Genomic DNA, 22,775 nt, shown 5'->3' with positions numbered 1-22,775 from the left:
ACAGATGCAATGTGATTTTGCTTATACGTGGAATCTAAAGAACAAAATAAACAAACAAACAAAACAGAAACAAACTCATACAGAGAAAATTTTGATGGTTGCCAGATGCAAGGGGGGTTGGGAATGGGTGAAAAAGGCGTAGGGATTAAGAAGTACAGATTGGTTGCTACTGGGTAGCATGGGTATGTAGGGTACAGCATAAGGAATATAGTCACTAATGTTGTAATAACTACGTATGGTGTCAGAGGGGCACTAGATTTATTACAGTGATAGATGGGAAGGGTGTTAGATAAATAGGGGGACAGGGTGAAAAAGATGAAGGCATTAAGAAGTACAAACTGGTAGTTACAAAACAGTCATGGGAATGTAAAGTAAAGCATAGGGAATATAGTCAACAATATGGTAATAACTACGTTTAGTGCCAGGTGGGTACTAGACTAGTCAGGGGGATCACTTTGTCAATTATATAAATGTCTAACCACTATGCTGTACACCTGAAATTAATATAAAATAATATTGAATGTCAACTGTAATTGAAAAATTTTAAGAAGGGGTTGGGGTTGAGGGGAGTAAGAGGTTCAACTTTCCAGGTATACAACAAGTAAGTCATGGGGATGTAATATACAGCATGGGGAATATAGTCAATAATATTGTGATAGCACAGTACCATGTCAGATGGTTGCTGGACTTAGGTGATCACTTCTTTAGGTATATAAGTGTTGAATAACTATTGTGTACACATGAAACTAATATAATATTGTATGTAGGCTATATTTTAATAAAAAACTTATTTTTAAAAAGAAATGGTAAATTCGTAGAAACATACACCTACCAAAACTGAATCATGAGGAAATAGAAAATGTGAACAGACCAATAACAAGTAAGGAAAACTGGATTAAAAAATCTCCCAACAATATAAGTCCACCACCTGATGAATTTACTGGTGAATTCTACCAAACATTTAAAGAAGAATTAATGCCAATCCTTTTCAAAATCTGCCAAAAAATTTGAGGAGAAAGGAACACTTCCAAATTCATTTTACAAGGCCAGCATTATCCTGTTACCAAAGCCAGAGAACGGCACTACAAGAAAAGAAAATTACAGGCCAATATCCTTGACAAAAATAGATGCACAAGTCCTCAACAAAATATTAGCAAACAGAATTCAACAGCACATTAAAAGGATCATATACCTCTAAGGTCAGTAACAAGACAAGAATGCCTACTCTCACCACTCTTATTCAACATAATACTGAAAGTCCCAGCCAGACAAATCAGGCAAGAAAAAGAAATAAAAGGCACCAGATTGGAAAGGAAGAGGTAAAACTGTCTCTATTTGCAAATGACATGATTTCCTATATAGAAAATCCTAAAGACATCTCCAAAAATCTGTTAGAACTGATAAACAAATCCAGCAAAGTTGCAGGATACAAAACTCACATACAAAAATCAGTAGCATTTCTATACACTAGCAATATTATCTGAAAAATAAATAAATGATCTTATTTACAACAGCATCAAAAACCATAACATACTTAGGAATAAATTAACCAAGGAAGTGAAAAATATCTACACTGCAAACTACAAGACATTAATGAAATAAATTAAAGAAGACATAAAAAATTGGAAAGGTATCCCGTGTTCATGGACTGGAAAATTAATATTGTTAAAATGTCTGTATTATCCAAAGCCATCTATAGAGTCAATGCAATCCCTATCAAGATTACATTAGCACGTTTTACACACGTTAAACAAAACTCCGTGGCCGGCCTGGTGGCTCAGGCGGTTAGAGCTCCATGCTCCTAACTCTGAAGGCTGCCGGTTCGATTCCCACATGTGCCAGTGGGCTCTCAACCACAGGAAGATTTGCCAGTTCAATTCCTCGAGTCTCACACGGGATGGTGGGCAGCGCCCCCTGCAACTAAGATTGAACAGGGCACCTTGAGCTGAGCTGCCACTGAGCTCCTGGATGGCTCAGTTGGTTGGAGTGCATCCTCTCAACCACAAGGTTGCCAGTTTGACTCCCACAAGGGATGGTGGGCTGCGCCCCCTGCAACTAGCAATAGCAACTGGACCTGGAGCTGAGCTGCGCCCTCCACAACTAAGATTGAAAGGACAACAACTTGACTTGGAAAAAAGTCCTGGAAGTACACACTGTTCCCCAATAAAGTCCTGTTCCCCTTCCCCAATAAAATCTTTTTTAAAAAAAATCCTAAAATTTGTATGAAACCATAAAAGACCCCAAGTAGCCAAAACACTCCTGAGAAAGAACAAAGTGGGAAGTATCACACATCCTGATTTTAAGCTATTTTATAAAGTTACAGAAATAAAACCTATGGTAGTGGCATAAAAACAGACACATAGACCAATGGAACAGAATTGAGAGTCCAGAAATAAACCCATGCATATATGGTCAACTAATATTTGACAAGGGTGCCAAGAATACTCGATGGAGAAAAGGCAGTCTCTTCAATAAACAATGTTTGGAAAACTGAATATTCACATGTAAAAATGAAACAAGACCCCTATTTTACACCACTCACAAAAATGAACATGAAATGGGTTAAAGACTTAAATGTAAGACTGGAAACCCCAAAACTCCTAGAGGAAAACAGCTCCTTGACATGGGTCTTGGCAATCATTTTTTGGATATGACACCAAAATCAAAAATAAACAAGGGGGACTACATCAAACTAAAAAGCTCCTGCACACACAAAAACAATCAACAAATGAAATGACATTCTACAGAACAGGGGAAAATTGCAAATCATATATTTGATAAGGGGTTAATATAAAAAATATATAAAGAACCCAATAGCAAAAAACCAAAAACCCAATTTTTAAAATGTGCAAAGGATCTGAATAGACATTTTTCCAAAGAAGTTATATAAATGGCAAACAGGTACATGTAAAGGTGCTCAAAATCACTAATTTTCAGGGATGCAAATCAAAACCACAATGAAATATCCCCTCACACCTATGAGAATGGCTGTCATCAAAAATACAAGAGATAACAAGTGCTGACAAGGATGAAAGGAACCCCAATGCAGTGCTCGTGGAACTGTAAACCGGTACAGCCACAATGGAGAACAGTATGGAGGTTCTCCAAAAACTTTTTTTAAAAAAACCATCATGGGATCCAGCAATTCCACTTCTGGGAATATATCCAAAGGAAACAAAAACACTAAATCAAAGAGCTATCTGTACATCCATATTCACAGCAACATTTTTTACAATAGCCAAAATAAGGGAATGACCTAAGTGTTTTTTATATATATGTATGTATGTATCGACACATACATACATAAACACACACACACACAAAATGGAATATTATTCAGCAATATTGAAAAGAGGAAATCCTGCCATTTGTGACAACATGGATGAACCTTGAGAGCATTACGCTAAGTGAAATAAATTAGAGAAAGGCAAATAATGTACGATCTCACTTATATGTGGAATTTTTAAAAAGCTATAGAAAAGGGATTAGATTTGTGATTAGAGTGGAGAAGGAGGATGGGGAATTGGATAGAGGTGGTCAAAAGGTACAAACTTCAAATTACAAGATAAATATGTCCTGGGGATGCAATGTATAATATCATGACTATAGTTAATTCTGTTGAATGGAATATCTGAAATTTGTTAAGACAGTAAATCCTAAGAATTCTTATCTCAAGAAAAAAAAACAAATGTTTTCTTTTCCTTTTTTGTATCTATATGAGATGAAGAATGTTAACTAAACTTATTGTGGTAATCATTTCATAATATATGTAAATCAAATCATTGTGCTATACACCTTAAACTTATACAGTGTTGTATGTCAATTATATATCAAGAAAACTGGAAAAAATTGTGAAAAATGAACTTCAGGAGTAGTCAAAGACAAGGAAGGATTCCTCTTCTACTGAAACAGTAGGATAAAGGCAAACATGTATGTTACTATTACAGGTAAAGAAAAGCCATTTAGTTATTCCTTTGAAAGACATTTACTGAAAACAGAAAATTTTTAAAAGCACTGTGCTAAGGGAAACAAAGACAAATAAAACATAATCCTAGCCCCTGAAGAACTTGAAATATAATGGGGGCACAGAGAGACATAACTATTTAATATAAGAACAAAGTGCTATGAGAATACTTATACACAGTAAGGTCACCTTTGCATGATGAAATATGTGTGAGATTTTTCCATAGGTGGAGAAAGGAATTAAATGAAGGAGACACAGTAAACAACTGCAAAGATGCCTTGAAATTGAAAGTGCATGTTATCTGGCTGTTGAACAGTGATTAAAAGAACAGGATTTGGAATCATACAAAATAGACCTAGGTTTGAATTCTAAGCATTTCTATTTTTTATTATGTGATCTTGATCTAAATAATCTAACCTCTGTAAAAATGAAGATGATAAGTATTGCTTATAGCATTGTTGTAAGGATTAAATTAGATTTAAGTAGGGAACTCAGCATACTGCCAATAATACAAAAAGAAATAAAAAGTGTTTGTCATTTTAAAGTATGAGTCAAATCACTTTGTAAATTGCAAACACTACAAAAACATAAGACATTGTTTTCTTCTGAAACATGAATAGCTAAAAAACATATCTAAATACATAAGCATTTTATTATGAGATAATATTTCTCAAATACTTATATCTGAAAGCACTGCTACTCCTAAAGTCTACCTATATTTATATGTGTATAATACCAGAGGTGCCAAAAAAAATGTATACAAGTGGACCCTTTAATCAATGTTGCTCAAGCAGTAGTTCGCCATCATCAGAAGTGTCTGGATGCTGATTGGTAACCACCTTGAGCACATCTTGTAATTGCAGAAGTCAAACGTGACTTGTATTCATCTTTTGTTATTGGTATACATTGAGTATTACAATTTTAATGCATTTTTTTGCATCCTCTGTATTTAAATAAGGCAATATGCTAAACACTTCTCAAAAAAAGCTAATGGGGGAGAAACTGTATTTTTAATCCCTAGTTATCCAAATGTTATTTTCTAATAAGACATGTTTATACAAACAAAAAGTTGCACCTAAACCTTACAATTAGTTATTTTATAATGCCACAAACCTACTTTTTTCTCTCTTTCTATTTCAAGTTGTTTCTTAAGAGACGAAAGTTCATTTTTTAGATTAGATAGTTCAATCTCCTAAAGAAAAAGAAACACGAAGTTTGAAAGTGCATATAAATGCGAACTAGTGGTTCAAATACATTGTTTTATAGAGAAAAAAGTTCACTCATAAAATATATACACTTTAAAAGCCTACTGATATGAAGGCTGCTAGTTAAACATAACTAAAGATTTAATTTATACAATTTTTATATTATAGTTTGCTCTAAAGAAATATTTAACACTATGTAATTTCCTCCTCATCCTCTCCCAATCTATCCCATCCCTCCTCTCCCAATCTCATAATCAGAGCTCCAAAGTTATTTGTAACTTAGAGTTTACAACTTTTCACTTGAAAAAAAAAGAGTTCTTTCTACCATTTCAAAACCTAAACTGGGGGCCGGCCCAGTGGCTCAGGCGGTTAGAGCTCCATGCTCCTAACTCAGAAGGCTGCCGGTTCGATTCCCACATGGACCAGTGGGCTCTCAACCTCAAGGCTGCTGGTTCAACTCCTCGAGTCCCGCAAGGGATGGTGGGCTCCACCCCCTGCAACTAAGATTCAACACAGCACCTTGAGCTGAGCTGCCGCTGAGCTGCTGCTGAGCTCACGGATGGCTCACTTGGTTGGAGCGCATCCTCTCAACCACAAGGTTGCTGGTTCGACTCCTGCAAGGGATGGTGGGCTGCACCCCCTGCAACTAGAAAGGGCAACTGGACCTGGAGCTGAGCTGCGCCCTCCACAACTAAGATTGAAAGGACAACAACTTGACTTGGAAAAAAAAAAGCCTGGAAGTACACACTGTTCCCCAATAAAGTCCTGTTCCCCTTTCCCAAATAAATAAATAAATAAATAAATAAAAGAGAAAAAAAAGCCTGGAAGTACACACTGTTCCCCAATAAAGTCCTGTTCCCCTTTCCCAAATAAATAAATAAATAAATAAATAAATAAACAAACAAACAAAAATAAATAAATACATTGGAAACCCACTTAACTAAAAGATCTATAAGAGCACTTTAAGATCTCAGATTCTTTGATTCTATAGCTGAAAAATTATGGTTTTATTTAATATTATTCTTTAACATTGTTGACATGAAAATTGGCTTTTTGGGCTATTTGTTCTATATCTCACCAAAGATGCTTTTACTGCTGACTGTTCTTGTTCTTTATTCTTATAAAGTCCTAATTCTGAGTCTCTTTCTTCAACAATTTTATCATACTGGTGCTATATTAAACAGAAAAGAACATTTTAAGAATATGAGAACCCAAATAGATGATGTTGTAATATGACTGGAATCCTTGAGCATTTAATATTTGAAGAAAATGATGTTTATGAATTCAGTAATATATATATTTGAGCATATTTTTCTAATTTTTCAATTACATAAACAATGAAATATAAAATAACTGTCTTGGAAATAACCTATCATAAGAACAAGATGTAATTCTTTTTAATTGGAAACATTGAATTTCATACTTTTAAAAATAGGCTAGAAACACCAGGACCCCTTAGAAAACTGGATGATTCCATTTCTGGGGCAGGAAATACAAGATGAGTTGAACATTTTGTCATAACAGAAAGCAAGAAAGCTATCAGGCACTATAAGGGCAAGTCAAAAGAACTTGCCAGCCAGTTTGAAGAGGCTCTCACTGGCCAAAGACGAGACAATTTGAGTATCAGCATGGATAAAAACTGTATTGAATAGAGACATATCAAATATGTTTAAACCTATGAGTTCATAAACTTACTTTACAAGTTTTTTAAATCCTCATTGGTTATCTCATAATACTACATCCCAGCAACAATTTTTAAACATGAATAGGTTAAGTATAGCCCACCTTCTCTCCAAACCTTGATGGGAATAAGGCTTAATTTGCTAACAGAATCAGAATGACTACTTTAACACATTTATTAAAAATACAGCACATTCGCAAACACAACAAACATTAAGCTTTTCATACATTTATTCCACTGATAAAAATTTATTTAGCCTCATCCATGTTAGACACATAGAGGACACAAATATTAACAGGAAACATATCCTACGTATGTACTCAAATAAATATAAGGTGGAAAGTACTGTAAGAGTCTACTAGGAAAATTCAGATAGTGAGCACTTCCATCTATCATAGACTATAAAGGAGAGATTGCTGCAAAGAAATTACACCCAAGCTCAGCTTTGTGTGGTTAAGACTCAAACTTCGAGAAATGGGAGATCAAGGATATTCCAGCTATAATTAGTTGTTAGTGCACAGACAATAATTTTCTCTATCAAACCAGAATGCTATCTTAATGTCACCATTTTCATGCATAAGAATGGCTCCAATAAATTTCATTACACAAAAAGAAAAAATTACCTTATGTTTTTCCATAAGTGCTACCATTTCAGCTATTTTATGTTGACATCGTAAATCAATTTCTTTCTGTAATTTTACTGCTTCATCAGCTATTACTTTTGCTTTCTCAACCTATCAAATCAATTAAAAGTGTTTCTTAAAATTAATGCACAAAAAAATTAACTTAAATGTAGAGACCATCTGCTCTATTTATATAAAATGCAGAAATCAAACACCAGAAAATTTGAAAAGCCAAGTAGAAAATGCATTACTGTTTTGGTTTATTTTAGGGTACTCTATCAAGTAAGATGACAGTATAACACTATAATGATCATTTAATCTTTTCAAAATAACTATATATTAGTTGATACTCAAATACTTAGAATAACAAGGATACTTTCAGCTTCTATAAGAAACTAACTGTCCCTATTACGAATTTATTAAATCTTTAAAAATCATAATTTAAAAATTAATAACTATTTTTCTCTTAAAATATTAATAAACAAATATAGAGTTTAGTATAACAAATTTTCAAACATATTTAGTTTCTCCTACCTCTCCCAAAAGATTTTCTTCTAGTGCCTTTTTGTCCTCAATTTCTTTTTGATAGCTGTCAGTCATTTCTTTACATTTTTGTTTCGCACCTTGTAGTTCTAACTCTAATTTACTGACCTTTGTGTAAAGAAAAAAACATGAACATTAGCAAATGCTGTGGATTTTCTGAAAATATCCTGTATTCATTTTGTGATTTTGTGAATCTTGAAAGATTACTTATTCATGGTTGGATCATTTTCCTTACATTTTTCATATGGTCAGATGTACTTATTTTTCACAAAATCTATCTTTTCCCCTAAAATACATATTTAGACTTGACAAGTAATGTTTAAAAAGCAACTATATTTTAATTTTTATGAATTCCTTAACAATATTTAAATTATTCAGTCTCTGTTCAGTATGTTTTATTATAATAAGTAATTTCCATTTGGACAGAACACCCATGTGATTAAAAAAAAAGAAAGCTTATTTCCTTTTTTAAAAAAAGAATCTTTATTGAGGTATAACTAAAATACAAAAAACTGCACATATTTAATTTATACAGTTTGATGAGTTTGGACATATGCTTAATACACCCATGAAACCATCACCACAACCAAGGTAACAGACATATCCATCACCTCCAAAAGTTTCCTTTTGTCCCTTTGTTTTCTGTCATTAGAACACTTAACATGAGATGTACCCTCTTAATAAAACTTTATGTGCACAATCCATTATTGCTGACTACGGGTTCTATGCTGCACAGATCTCTAGAACCAATTTATCTCACATAACTGAAACCTTACACAAATTGAGGAACTCCCCATTTCTCCTTCCCCCCAACCCCTGGTCATCACCATTGTTATCTTTACTTCTATGAGTCTGACTATTTTAAGTACCTCATATATATGGAATCATGCATTACTTTTCCTTTTGTAACTGGCTTTTGCTGTTTAATTAGAAGTGTTCTTTATATATTCTAGATATTGGATCATTACCATATATATGACTTGTGAATATTTTCTCCCGTTCTGTGGGTTGTCTTCTCAGTCTCTTGGTAGTGTCTTTCAATCAAGATAGTGAAAAGATTTCAATGCAATCTCTATCAAAATTCTAACTGCTTTTTTATCAGAAATGGAGAAGCTGTCTCAAAAAGACAAATATATTTTTCTACTTATATGAGGTACCTAGAGTAGTCAACTTCATATGCCAGAGAATGGTAGTTGCCAGGGACTGTGAGAAGGAGAGAATGGGGAGTTGTTTAATGGGTATAGAATTTCAATATTACTACTAGATGAAGAGAGTCCTGGGAATTGGTTACACAACAATGTAAAGGAACTATATAGTTAAAAAAAGGTTAAGATGTTATGTATATTTTACCACAATAAAAAATTTAAAAAGACTTGAACAGACACTTCAAAAAGGAAATGTACAAATGACTAGCTCATGAAAATCCGTTCAACACTATTATAAGAAATGAAAAATAAAACCACAATGGGACATCACTATACCTATAAGCAAGAACAGCTACATAATTTGCAGGGCTCAATGCAAAATGAAAAGAGGGGAGACACCTAATTAAAAAATTATTTAAAATTTCAAGATAACAACAACAGAGCAAGGCAGTTCCATGACTACACAGGTCTCATGCCCATGAAGCTGGGCTCTGCCCACAACAATGACTGAAATTAAAAAGACTGAGAACACCAGATGTGAGCGAGGATCTGGACAAACCAAACCTCTCATTCATTGCTATGAGAAGTGTAAAATCACTTTGGAAAATGATTTGGTTGTTTCTTATAAAACTAAACATATATCTACTCTATGACCCAGCAATTCTTTTCCTAGATTTGCTTAAGAGAAATAAAAACATGTCCATTAAAAGTATTGTACAAGAATGTTCAGAGCAGCTTTATTCATAATGATTTAAAAAACTGGAAACAATTCAAATGTCCATTAACAGGAGACAAGGTAAACAAATTAGTTCTATTTATACAGTGGAATATGACTCAGGCGTAAAAAAGATTTATTGATACCTACAGGAACATGGATGAATCTTAGAATATGCTGAGCAAAATAACGCATATAACAAAAGAATATATTTGACATGATTACATTTAAATGAAGTTTTAAAGTAGATAAACCAATGTATAGAGACAAAAAAGAACACTGGTTGTCTCTTGGGAACGGGTTTTAAACTGCAAAAGAACACGAGAAGAACAAAATGTGGTACACATATAGAATGGAATATTACTTGGCTGTACGTAAAGATGAAATACTGCCATTTGAAACATCATGGATGATCTTGAGAATATCATGCTAAGCAAAATAAGTTAGACAGATAAAGTCGAAAACCATATTATTTCACTCATATGAGATATAAAGCTGAAAGCAACAAATGAACAACGTAAACAAACAATCAAAAACTCAACAACAGTTTAGTGGTTACCAGAGGATAAGGAGGGAGGAGAGGTGGTAGAAGAGAGTAGAGGGGGTCAAATATATGGTGATGGAAAGAGAACTGACTCTGGGTGAATACACAATGCAATATATAGATGATGTATTATACAGAATTGCACACTTGAAACATGTATTTTTACTAATCAATGTCACCCCAATAAATTTAATAAAAATTTTTAAAAAGGACAAGAGAAAACTTGCTGGCATGATGGAAATGATCCTATATCTTTATTGTTGTTACATGGTTGTAAAAACATTTATCAAAGCTCATCAAACTGTATACTTAAAATCATGCATCTTATTATATGTAAACTGTATCTCAAGGAATTGCAAATAAGATGACAAACCAAATATAGCCTTGACCATCATGAGTTTACACTCCAGGATTTTAATTTGTTTTCTACAAAGTCAATGGTTCTCAAACCCCTTGTGCAGCAGCATAGCCATATGGTGTTTTTAAAATGCAGAATCCAAGGCTCCATCCCAAACCTACTCAACCTCAATTTTCAATATATGGGTAAGGAATATGAATACACACACACACACACACACACACACACACACTTTTAAGCTGCTTAGATGATTTTAACACAGCTAAGTCACAAATGAGCATCTACTACAATTAAAAGGGTTGATTCCCACAACCTCAAAGATGATGTTAGAAAATAACTGCTACAATATAAAGGGTATAAAATTGCTAATTTCTCCTCTATTTACTTGTATTTTAAAGATTCCAAATACCTTAATCTCATAAACATTCAGTTGCTTGCTTTCTGCTATACCCTTTTTCTTTAAGGTCTTATTCTGTAAAAAGTTAAAAATAAAGAATTATGTTTAGTACCAAAGTGATTCAAACTTGTACTGCCACCTGAATTAGACTAAAATTACTAAAAGAAAGGAAAGCATTATTTTCTAAAACTGTAGTGAAAACAACATTTTTTTAATAGCTTGATATTGAAAATCAACACATACCTCCTGTTGGAGTTCTTCGATATGCTTGCTTTTATTTTCAACTTGTTTCCTTAAATTGTTACACTAAAAAAAATAAGAAATTATCATTAGTTTATTCAATGTTCCAGTCAAAATAAGTAATTTCAAACTAATAAAAATATTACATAAAATAACAGAGGTCACTTCAAAAATCATGTTATTAAATACTCCAGTAATGTCTAAATTTATGTGAACAAGTACAAATTTTAATAAAGATTATCTCAATACAAATGTGAAATTCTGAATTCTTAATCTACTTAAAGAACATCTGAATTCAACTACTTTAAAAACAAAGTGCTATACACACATACACACACACACACACACACACACGGGGTGCCAATAAAATGTATATACATTTTAAGAAGGGAAAAGATTATTAAAATTATGCTGATGGTAACCCCTTTGAGCACTTCTTGTAATTGCAGAAGTCAAATGTGACTTGTAGGTATTCATCTTTTATTATTAGTATATATTGAGTATTACAATTTTAATACAGTTTTTACCTTTCTTAAACTGTGTATACGTTTTTTTTGCACTGTGTGTGTATATGATAAACGTACTAAAATGATAATGACATCAGAAATACCAGTATTAAATGTCATTTTGACTGCCTCATCTCACTCTTCCCTCTTTCTTAATAAGCTAATGAAAATTAAAGTAACTTAAGTCTTCAATTCTTTTAATTTAAATAATCTCAAAACTTAGGACTAATTAAGATAAATATATTTTGTGGAATGCTCACAAAATTCTTGAAAAGGTTTTACTTCATTTTTAAGTAAAATAATTCTTGTGCATAAAAACTAATTTTATTCACCAAACTTCTGGATATAAACAAATTGGTGTTGATTATTATAGAGGTCAGAACTTCAGAAAGTGAATTATATTTTCCAGAGGACTACTCACTATATAGAACGTCAAGTTTAGGACCAGTGTGTGGTGAGGTACAGAGAAGGAAGAAGTGAATTGGGCTGAGCAGCCCACATAAAGAAATTCTTTCACATAAAGAAAGCAGAAATTTTTCTGCAGCTCTCTTGAGAGATGGGAGAGATGTCTAAGAATGACTTTTCAAAGCATCTTCCACTCTTAAAGATACCCACAACAAATGCAGCTGCTGAAAGTATAAAATTTGGGGAGAGGGAAGAGATACTTAAAGGAGAGTTTAATGAAACTTGCTCTTTGAAACATTGTGCAAAACTCCTGAACCCACAGCTTCTTCAAAGAAACCAACACTAAAAACTCTATATGGTTTCCTCAAAGCCTTCAAAAGCCAATTAAGTTTCTTTGTGTAAAAGCTGTTAAAAGTGTAAAGACTCACCCTAAATAATCTAGTCATCCATATATTGCTATAAAGTCTCTATTCCCAAACATTTTTACAATTTGACAGTACCTTGTTTTCTAATGTCTTCACTAGTTTATCTTTTCTCAAAACTTCACCTTCAATGCTTCGAACCTAAAAAATATTATTTGACATCAGATTGTTAACAGAATTACTAGTTTCTTCTACAAGTATCTTTTAGAAATGGAATTATAAAGCTCAGTTTTTTGTTTCTACCAAAACAGTTACCAGTTTTCCCAGTTTATTCCAGTATCCTTTAAAAAAAATTGTCTTTGTGTTAATGTTTATATATTAATGTTTGTCATTCGTATCTTAACCCAGTATCACTTTGCAATATTTTATCAGATTTCCCAATTTACCTTGAATTTTTAAAACCTGTCTTGTATATAAATGTTTATAATCTTTCAAATACATCTCTTTCACAAACATGTATTAATCTGAACCTTGTAACAACCCAATAATATAGAAACGATAGGTATTATCTCCATTTTAGAGATGAGGAAATGCAATGAATTTCAATGTCAGACAAAATATTTGAGAAATGTTTGAAACGAATTCTTTCTGGAAAACTGTTTCAATAGGTAAATTGAAATCTAACAATGGAAAGTTTAAATATACTAGCAACTTGTCTTTTTTTTTCTTATTTTATCACTAATATATTTACATTCTTAGTGGAGGGTTTTTATTTTACATTAAACATCAAATTCACATTTTTCCCCATCACAAACAATAAGATTAGTGTTTTGAAGTGGCCTCTGATATAAATTTTAAAGTAGTAAATTACATACTAAGTCTTGAGAAAATTAAATTCATTTTTCCTGGTTGAATTTAATTAATATGAAACTGAAAGAAAAAATTGCTTTTTGAGAGGAAAAAATTTGGAATAGTCTAAAGAATGTTAGAAGGGCAGCTCTACTACTTCTTAGTCATGTAGCCTTTCTAAGTTTTTTACCCTTTGGAGGTCCAATTATTTTATAAAATGAGAACAAAAATGACTTCCAGTTAAATAAGATAACATATATAAAGAACCTAGAATGTTCTAGGTCCATTGTAAGCCCTTAACAATATTATCTCATCTCATCCTTGGACTAATTCAAGTTCCTAAAGTGTAAATATAATTATGACACTCCTCAGGATCAAAACTCGTCAATAACCACAAACTCCTAAATATAGCTTATGAGGCCTAAGTGATCTACCCTCATTCTCTCCCCAATCTCATCTTTTCCTACTCTTTCCACTATCACCACTATCTTAAATTCCACTACTATCTTAAAAGCCAAGGTGAACTTTTTATAGTTGCTTAAATCTGACAGGTTCTGTCATACTTCTGAGCTATCTCAAACTTTGTATATAATGTGTCTGTGTCTGTGTGTGTAACCTGGAATACTCTTCTTCTCCCTGATATACTTGTGTCCATTCCTCTGCCCTCACTAATTCTGTTAATCTAAGGTTTCAAACTAAATTTCACTTCTTCCAGGAAGCTTGTCCTAACTCAACTTTGGATTAGATGGCCCTTCTATGGTCTCCCATCAGCATTTATACAGAGGATCTGTGTTTTGGTCTGGCTACGATCCTTTCCTGCAAAGACTCCTTTAGCGTAAATTCCACAGTAGTCCTGCTCAGTCCATGTAGTAGTTTGATGGAGGATGATCTGTCTCCAGAAGTGGACACACAGCTCAGGCTTGACCAGATTACTTATTATATCCCCAAACCACAATGACTGGCTCAGAAATAAGTAAACTAAACTAGGCCAGGGTCCACTCCAAGACTTTTTTTCAGGGCTTTCAAGACTATTTTTTTATAGCCTTTCAACTAATTCCACTTCTCCCCGTTCGATACTTAAAAATTAAAAATGTCACTTTCCTAATAAAAAAACCTTAATTGGATCACCACGGTCTGCCAAAACAAATAAAATTCAAACTCAGTACCCAGAACAGTGTCAGGCACATAGTAAGTAGTCAAAAATATTTGTTGAATGAATGAAAAACACAGTGAAGGTGTTTATAATCTAGCTTGACCTATTTTGGCACAATTTTTTCCCATTATGTATGTTATATTCTATAATCATGTCACAACATTTGTACTATTCCACTTTCATGATATTCTTCCGTAAAAACCTTCTTCCTATCCCAACTTTAAAACCAAATCCACCAAAGCGCAACACAAACTTATTACTCAATTTATCAATATAGTCTATATTACTAAGCATGAGACTTTTGTTTAGCCTAAAAAGTAAATCAATAATAAATATTAAACATTTATAAAATAAATTTAGAATTGCCACTATTTCTTCTAGATATATACCATATAAGCAAAATAACCAAACTTTGCCTATATTTTAAAGGTCAACAGCCTACAATAGTCCCTAGATTACTACTTATACAAGAGTACACATCACTTTATTTTTTTAGACACATGGTGTTGCTTTATAATTTGAAATTTTGTGATATGATCTATTATTAAATATAACGTACATTTTCTTCACTCTTGTTCAATTTGCATTCAACTTCATCTCCTTTCTGCTTTAGTTCTTCTCTCACAGATTCCAGTTCATTCCTTAAGGGAAATGAAAGAGTGACATCGTGATAAAATTTATATTTTCATTTTATCCCCTTTCTGGATTTCTAAAATAGTTGACTATTATTTTTTGTTGGTTCATTTATTTTCATTTTGTTTGGGAATTTTCATGCATTCATACAAATATGCACTCTTCATTCCTATCTTTAAGTTAATTTATACAATCACCTGAAACTAACATAAAGTAACATTGAATGTCAACTGTTATTGAAAATAAAAAAAATAAAAATAAAATAAAACCCACAAAAAACTTATACATTTATTTTGAAATTATGCAGACCTTATCGTCCTTTTTCCATTTAAAAAACTTCTGGAAAGAAATATTTGTTTCTTATTTAAGTCAAGGTTTCGCTTTATTGTTTTGTTACTCATAAATCAGTCATCATTCTAAGACAGTCATAATTTTATAATAGAGACACAAATACAAGTGATTTTAATGAAAAACTACATGAATGAGATATTTGCACATACGTATGCCTTTATATACGTAATAGAGTATCTCTGGAAACATACACAAGAAACAGTGATACCTCTAGGGAGGGAAACTAGATAGTAGGAAGACAAAGGGCAAAAAACATAAGTTTTCTTTTCTCATGTGTTCCTTTATCCCTTTGAACTTTGTACCATAAGTATATATCATCCTTTCAAAAAATTTTAAGGAGGTTGGGAGAAGATGAAGTGGGTAAAAGAGAACCAATATATGGTAACAGAAGGAAACTAGATTTTGGGTGGTGAGCATGCAATATACAGATGTGATATAACGATGTACACTTGACATTTATATAATGTTATTAACCAATGTTACCCCAATAAATTTAAAAAAATCTTTTAATTAAAAATCTGTGTGTTACACCTGAAAACTGTGGAGCTTTGTCTCAGATGGACACTTGAAGCTATTTCTAGTTGTACTCTCTCTTATTACCACTAATATGTTTCTGGGTCTAACCTGTATGCATGGAATAGTACTCAATTGTGTGGAATAACTGGCTTTGTGCAAACTGAACCCAGGATATTTATTCTTAACTGAGTATTAAATCTTTAACTAGTATATTTTTATAGCATATTCTTACTTTTCCTAAAAATATTTACATTTAGAGTTTTATATGTTCACAGAGTAGGTAAGTGTACAAAAAATATTATCCCAATAATTTGTGTTCTCTTAAATAAAAAGCAGCCTCTACCTAAAATATGTCTCACTTTTTATCCCCAAAATGTACAGTGGTTTAATCACAGAGATTCAATCTATACATAACAGCTACTTCTGAAGAAGAAAATTGAGCAAAAAGAACAAAGCCATCATTAGAAGTATAATAAAAGATGACTTTCCAAATCTGCAAAACAGTAAGTTATATGCCAGGCACTGTGCTCAGTACTTTATTAACATTAACTCACATAACAAACAAACCTAGGAGGGAGATATATTAGGTTTAAAGGAGATCTCAAATAATTTAAAATACCGGTTAGTTTTAATGACCACATTCTTTAACCAAATATAAAAAATCAAAACTTAATACTTCAGAATATAAGTACAAGCAAGAACCCCTACATGTTTGGGAATGATCTAAATACTAACAGATTATTTAAAAAATAAAAAACATGAAACAATGCATATCAATAACCAGGTCATAGATCCACAGTTGTGTTAAGGAGGGGGGTTATCACTTTGTGAGGGGTATAAATGTCTAACTATTACATTGTTTTGTACACCTGAAACTAATTTAAAAAAAGAAGTAAACCAATCTCTTGAAATATTTTTATTATTTGAAAAAGAAAAAGATAAAATTTTTAAAAGAACTAAAGTTAAGATCAATATTTGATTTCAGGCAGGCAAAAAATGTCTAAGTATAACCAATGAGAAAAATTACAAAAGGAAGGACAACTAGATTTAATACAAAAATCAAAATCTTTGGTATGACAAAAAAATTACCCAAAGTAAAAGAAAAACAACAGGTTGGGGAAAATCTGTGCTGTAAATAAAACAAAAGAAGGGATTAATATATTTTAGTTAAAATTAACTAAAATTAACTAAAAATATATTTAGTGAAAGCTTAACTAAATTAGTAAAAAAAAAAAAATCAAGATCTCAAAATATGAGTGGGCAACAGGTATAAGTAATTTTAGAAAGAATTCTAGCAAACATGAAAAATTCTAAAGCCTACCCCAAAAAATGAAAATTACAATCACAAAAACAGTGTTTTTATCTGTTGTAATATCAAATAAATTAAAAATAATACTCAAAATCAATTAAAACATTTTGGAACCAGCATTTTCATACAACATTGGATATGACTAGTGTACTTTCTTAATTAGATAAATATTAAGTATTAGAAAGTTTATGATGCTTTAGAATTAATTTTTGCCTAATCTCACTATTTCAACACTAAGTGTAAATTAGACATTACTACAAAACTTTATTTTTAAGCAGGATTCCAAAGCAGTAATTTAAGTCTAATTTTTTACTTTATATTATATTCAACATAAAATAAATCTAAATTAACTTTAACAAGTTAATAGAAAAGAAATGCTAAATTCTTTTGCCAGACAAAAAGGCCAACTCATTATTAGTCTTACCTTAACTGTGTTTCTGTTTCTTCCATATTTTCTATTTGTTTTAACATCCTTTCTTCTTGCTTTTTGTGGTTCTAAAGAAATAATCGATGTTGTTTATATTATTTTGTTTCAACAAAAATAAAATCGAAACTAATATTTAAGACCTTTATCTGTCACCAAAAATACATTTAGTTATATATAAATTAAGAGAATGAGCTATTTAACTTGCCTAGTTCCATACTACTTTTCCAGTCTTTAATTATTCTCCTAACAATCTGTATACAGCAGCTAACAAAACAAGTCTTACTTGCTGTCTCCAGTGATAATTTAGACTTGTATCTTTTGTTTATATTGTTGTGGCTCCAAGGGATGCTTTTTCACTCATTGTTACCTACTGAACTCATAATTATTCATCTTTTAAGGCTAAAATCAATGGTATATTCTCTCTGAAGACTTCTCTTCTACCTAGACAGAATTGATCCTGTGAACTCAGATAACAACATTTTGTCCGCAAAACAACACATATACTATTTTGTTTAAGTTATTTGAACATGTATTTTTTTCTACTGAGTTATAAATGCCTAAAGAGGAAGAATGGTATTTTATTCATCATTGTATTCTCCACTATATGATTTACTTAATGAATACTTGTTGAATAAATACTATATAAAAATCTTGATGCTTAAAATTAACATTATCAATGGGTAGCATCTATATTCTGTTGCCCATTATCACCATCTAAAATCAATGTGTATATTTTTCTTCTAAAACAAAGTATCAGCTCTAACATAACCAGACTTTCAAAGCTAAAACTATCTCTTAGAAGTCATCTATTCTAACCCCTTAATTTTACAGGTAAGAAAACTAAGTTGCTGGTATTTTCTTTTTCAACTCACATTAATATCTTCCTGCTGCTTCTTGAGTTCTAGGGCCATCTCACTTGTTTCTTGTGCTACTTCTTTGTTCTCCAGAGAAAGTCTGTTGCAGCTTGCAGTTAGTTCAGTGTTCTTAAGCCTGTTTTTAAAAAACATGTCATATAGTATCCTGAGTAAACTGCTTATTTCTTATTTTTATCTAGAGCTAAGAAGCAACCAAAAAGGAAAAATCATGCTCACTATTAGACTGGTCAACTTGAGTTATTTCATATGAAATTACATGATACAAAATTTAATTCAAAATAATATTAGGGGAAAGGGATGAAGGGCTGGGGGTATAAATGAAATAAGATTGCCATTAGTTAATAATTTCTTAAGCTGGGTGGTTAAGTACATGCTAGTTCATTACATTATTCCCTCTACTTTGTACACATTTGAAATTTTTCTATAATAAATTTTTGAAGCGGTCATGTATTTCCTTGCATATTCTCCACACCTTATCCCACATACTCTTCCACAAATTTTGAAGGGTATATTATTTTCTTCATATAATTTTTTCTCTCTAGTAGACTGCCTCTTAGATACTGTCTCAAACTTCTGATGATTTTATTAAACTAGTACATAAGGCATGAACTATTTTTAATTAAAATAAAGAAAACTAGGGTTAATTTTTGTGTAGACACAAACTGCTCTTAACAAGGTCTCAAATGCTCTACGCTGGAAAGACTGCTGTTATTGGACTCAATGGGGATCAATTTTAAATGAAGGAAGGGGAATGTGTGGCTCTATGGAATGATTTTGGAGCACCTATTATCTCCTATTTTACTAATACTGGAAAGTCATCAAAAGGTAGATAAAAGTTTTCATTAAAAAATTAAAGGTTGAAAAAGCAAATACACCAAGGATAACAAATTTATACTAAAGTATAAATAACTAATCAGTCTATTCATTAAAAGAAATTTTGGTTAATAGAGGAATTTTACCCTCAGCCCCTAAAAAAGTACTGTTAAAAAGCAGAGAATGGGAACTGAAAGGGAAGAAACAAGATGCTGAGTAAACTGCTTATTTCTCATTTTTATTTAGGCTGAAAAGCAACCAAAAAGGAAAAACCATGCTCAACCACTAGATTGGCTACTTGAGTTTACTTCTCTCTAAGTAACAACACAATAATTATTTTCTCCCACTTTCTCTCGAAATTAAACTTACTGAGTAGATGAATCATTAAATATTTTATTTGGACAATATAAGGAATGAATTTGTATTTTGTCATTTCATCAATACAAATCTATGCAATAATTTAGGAAGACAACCAAAACAACTGGCTACAAGCAAATAACTATTTTCATGAGAAACCAAATATCTCCAAGAAAAATAATATATTGATCTAAAGCAGTTTTCAATTTCATGATGTTCTCTTTTTATGTCAATGTTGCATACTTCCATTAGAATGAAACTGATAAATTATTTTGATTTTTAGGAATAAAACACAACTTTAAGCCCATTCAAATATTGAACATAATTTACTAATTTATTATTAACTACCATAAAGCTTAGGAATTGAATACATAAGCTTTTTATGATAGGTAGAAAACATACTTTTCATTTTCAAGCTCAGTTTTCAGCTCTTCAACCTGTTTTGAATACTGTTGTTCACTTGTCGCAATGGCAGTTAATTGTATTTCCAAATCATGTACTTTTTTCTGGAAAATAAACATGTATAACCACAGCAAATGTTTTTACAATTTTCACACTTAAAAATCTTGGTTATTCTATGTAATTAAATCAGATATTTGGCAAAATTTTAGTAAGAATACGTCAAATTTTTAAATTTAAGTTGATTTAATCCCATAACCATTATAATTTTAAAACGAACAATGACAAATGCAATATAAGTAAATTCTATCTTGATATTCTGAAGCTTAACCCGTAAAATTGTATTTATATATTATAAAATATTTTATCACTTATGCTACCAAGTAATTAACTTCAATTAAAATGTTATATTATTAAGACTATATTAACTAATAAAATCAGATAGTATCTTAAAAACTAAGCTGTTCTTACTATAATAAAAAGACAGCTATAACAGAATACTATTATGGACTGAAAACATACTTTTTCACTCTGGGTGGTGAACACACAATGGGATTTATAGATGATGTAATACAGAATTGTACACCTGAAATCTATGTAATTTTACTAACAATTGTCACCCCAATACATTTTTTAAAAAACATACTTTTTCAAATAAAAAAATTCTAAAATTATAACATGAGCACTATAAAAACTATTGTAAACTAAGAACTTAATGAAGGCTAACTTTTCAATGTATCAATTAAGAAATACTCAAGACATTAAGAAATGTAATTGTTATAAGCCATGGCATTATGCACATACTATTGATATTTTAAATGCTGACCTTCTCTCCAACATTATATATAATGTGGAGGCTCTCTAGGTATGTTTTATATCAATCGTTAGCATATTAAATGTAGCAGGAGCACACTTTTTAAAGGAATTTTGTGAAAAAATCTTTCACAAAGCTAATAGCTATAACAATCTATTCTGTAAATCTGTACTTTACTAACAAAATACATGAAAGAAAAGTGTATCCTTTTTAAACAAACCTCTCTTGTTTGGAGAAGACCAGTTAGTTCTTGTTCTGTTCCTTTTAATTCTTCAGCAATCTTCTCAAATTGTTTCTTTTCATCTAAAAGCTTTTGGTTTTCTGCCTATTTAAGGACATTAACAAATCATGACAACCAAAGCATACAACATATTCAAAATAATCAAACTGCCTAAATAAAGTTGAAGAGAAAATTATGAGTTTCTCTTTGGCTAAAATTTTTTAAAAAGAGAAAACAAGTCATTATAAAGTAAAATTTAAAACTAAATATGATGATCAAGGATTTAATGGACAGAGCCCTAAAGTTTTTTTATATAAAAAAAATTATACAGGCCACTGAAATCAAACCTTAACTTATGCATGAATCACTCCAATTTATTAGCATGTATTAGTCACTCAATCTTCTATCAATCCTGTTTATCCTTATGTTAACAAAAAATGTGCTTCCCTGTAACTTTATGCACTAATCATTGTTCTGCCTTCTTTAATCACATAGAAGTCTAATTCCTCTTTCATATGATAAGTGATAAATTTTGAAGAGAGTTATCACTCCTTAACTTTTCTCTTAACTATTCTAAAATCCTTAATTCTTATTATCATTCTTCCTATGAAATAGTTTTAAATTACCTCATACCATCAGGATGGGCTCACTTTGTCAATATACCATCTTAAATAAGGCGCCAAGAATTAAATTCAATGTTCTAGACAACCAAGAGTCAGCAAACACAGCCCAGAGGCCAAATCCAGCCACTGCCTGTTTTTAACAAAGCTTTACTGTAATATAGCCAATCTATTTGTTTGTGTATGATCTATGCCTATTTTGCCCTGTAACAGCAAAGTTGAATACAGCTGCAACAGAGACTACATGGCTCAAAAAGTATACAATTTTACTACAAGGTTAACAGGGAATGCTACAAACAACTCTATACACAGCAAGTTGACAACTTCAGTGAAATGGATTAATTCCTTAAAAACCACAAACTACAAAAATCACCCAAGACAAAACAGATAACCTGAATAGCTCTATAACAATGAAAGAAATTAAGTTCATAGTTTACAATCTTGCCAAAAAGGTATTTCTAGGTCTAGATGACTTCATTGGAGAAGTCTACCAAACATTTAAAGAAGAAATAACACTAATTCTACACAATCTCTCCCAGACAATAGAAATACATGCTTCCCAACTCATTGTATGAGGCCAGCATTAGCCTGATTCCAAAACCAGACAAAAACAATCCAAGTAAAGAAAACTACAGACCAATAGTTCTCATGAATATAAGAACAAAAATGATCAACAAAATATTAAAACAAATTCAACAATATAGAAAGAGTAATACACCACACAAAGTGGGGTATATCCCAGAATGCAAGG

The 22,775-nt window shown here is 31.6% G+C and overlaps 1 protein-coding gene across 1 annotated transcript in view; it reads right to left on the bottom strand.

The window, feature by feature from the left end:
- The window catches only part of SYCP1 (synaptonemal complex protein 1), an 81,044-nt gene that overhangs the window by 15,101 nt on the left and 43,168 nt on the right, over positions 1-22,775 (bottom strand). Inside the window, exons 16-27 of the mRNA XM_019730552.2 lie at positions 21,405-21,509; positions 20,374-20,477; positions 18,799-18,916; positions 17,924-17,994; positions 15,250-15,331; positions 12,827-12,889; positions 11,419-11,481; positions 11,188-11,250; positions 8,008-8,124; positions 7,474-7,584; positions 6,248-6,340; positions 5,082-5,156 (exon numbers count right to left, since the gene is read on the bottom strand). Of these exons, the coding sequence (XP_019586111.2) occupies positions 5,082-5,156; positions 6,248-6,340; positions 7,474-7,584; positions 8,008-8,124; positions 11,188-11,250; positions 11,419-11,481; positions 12,827-12,889; positions 15,250-15,331; positions 17,924-17,994; positions 18,799-18,916; positions 20,374-20,477; positions 21,405-21,509 (1,065 nt within the window). The remainder of the gene's footprint in view (positions 1-5,081; positions 5,157-6,247; positions 6,341-7,473; positions 7,585-8,007; positions 8,125-11,187; positions 11,251-11,418; positions 11,482-12,826; positions 12,890-15,249; positions 15,332-17,923; positions 17,995-18,798; positions 18,917-20,373; positions 20,478-21,404; positions 21,510-22,775) is intronic.

This window comes from Rhinolophus sinicus, linkage group LG14 (genome assembly GCF_036562045.2).
Source record: "Rhinolophus sinicus isolate RSC01 linkage group LG14, ASM3656204v1, whole genome shotgun sequence".
NCBI classification, from domain to species: Eukaryota; Metazoa; Chordata; class Mammalia; order Chiroptera; family Rhinolophidae; genus Rhinolophus; species Rhinolophus sinicus.
The sequence above is the reverse complement of the archived record's forward strand: the minus strand, read 5'-3'. Positions and strand labels throughout refer to the sequence as shown.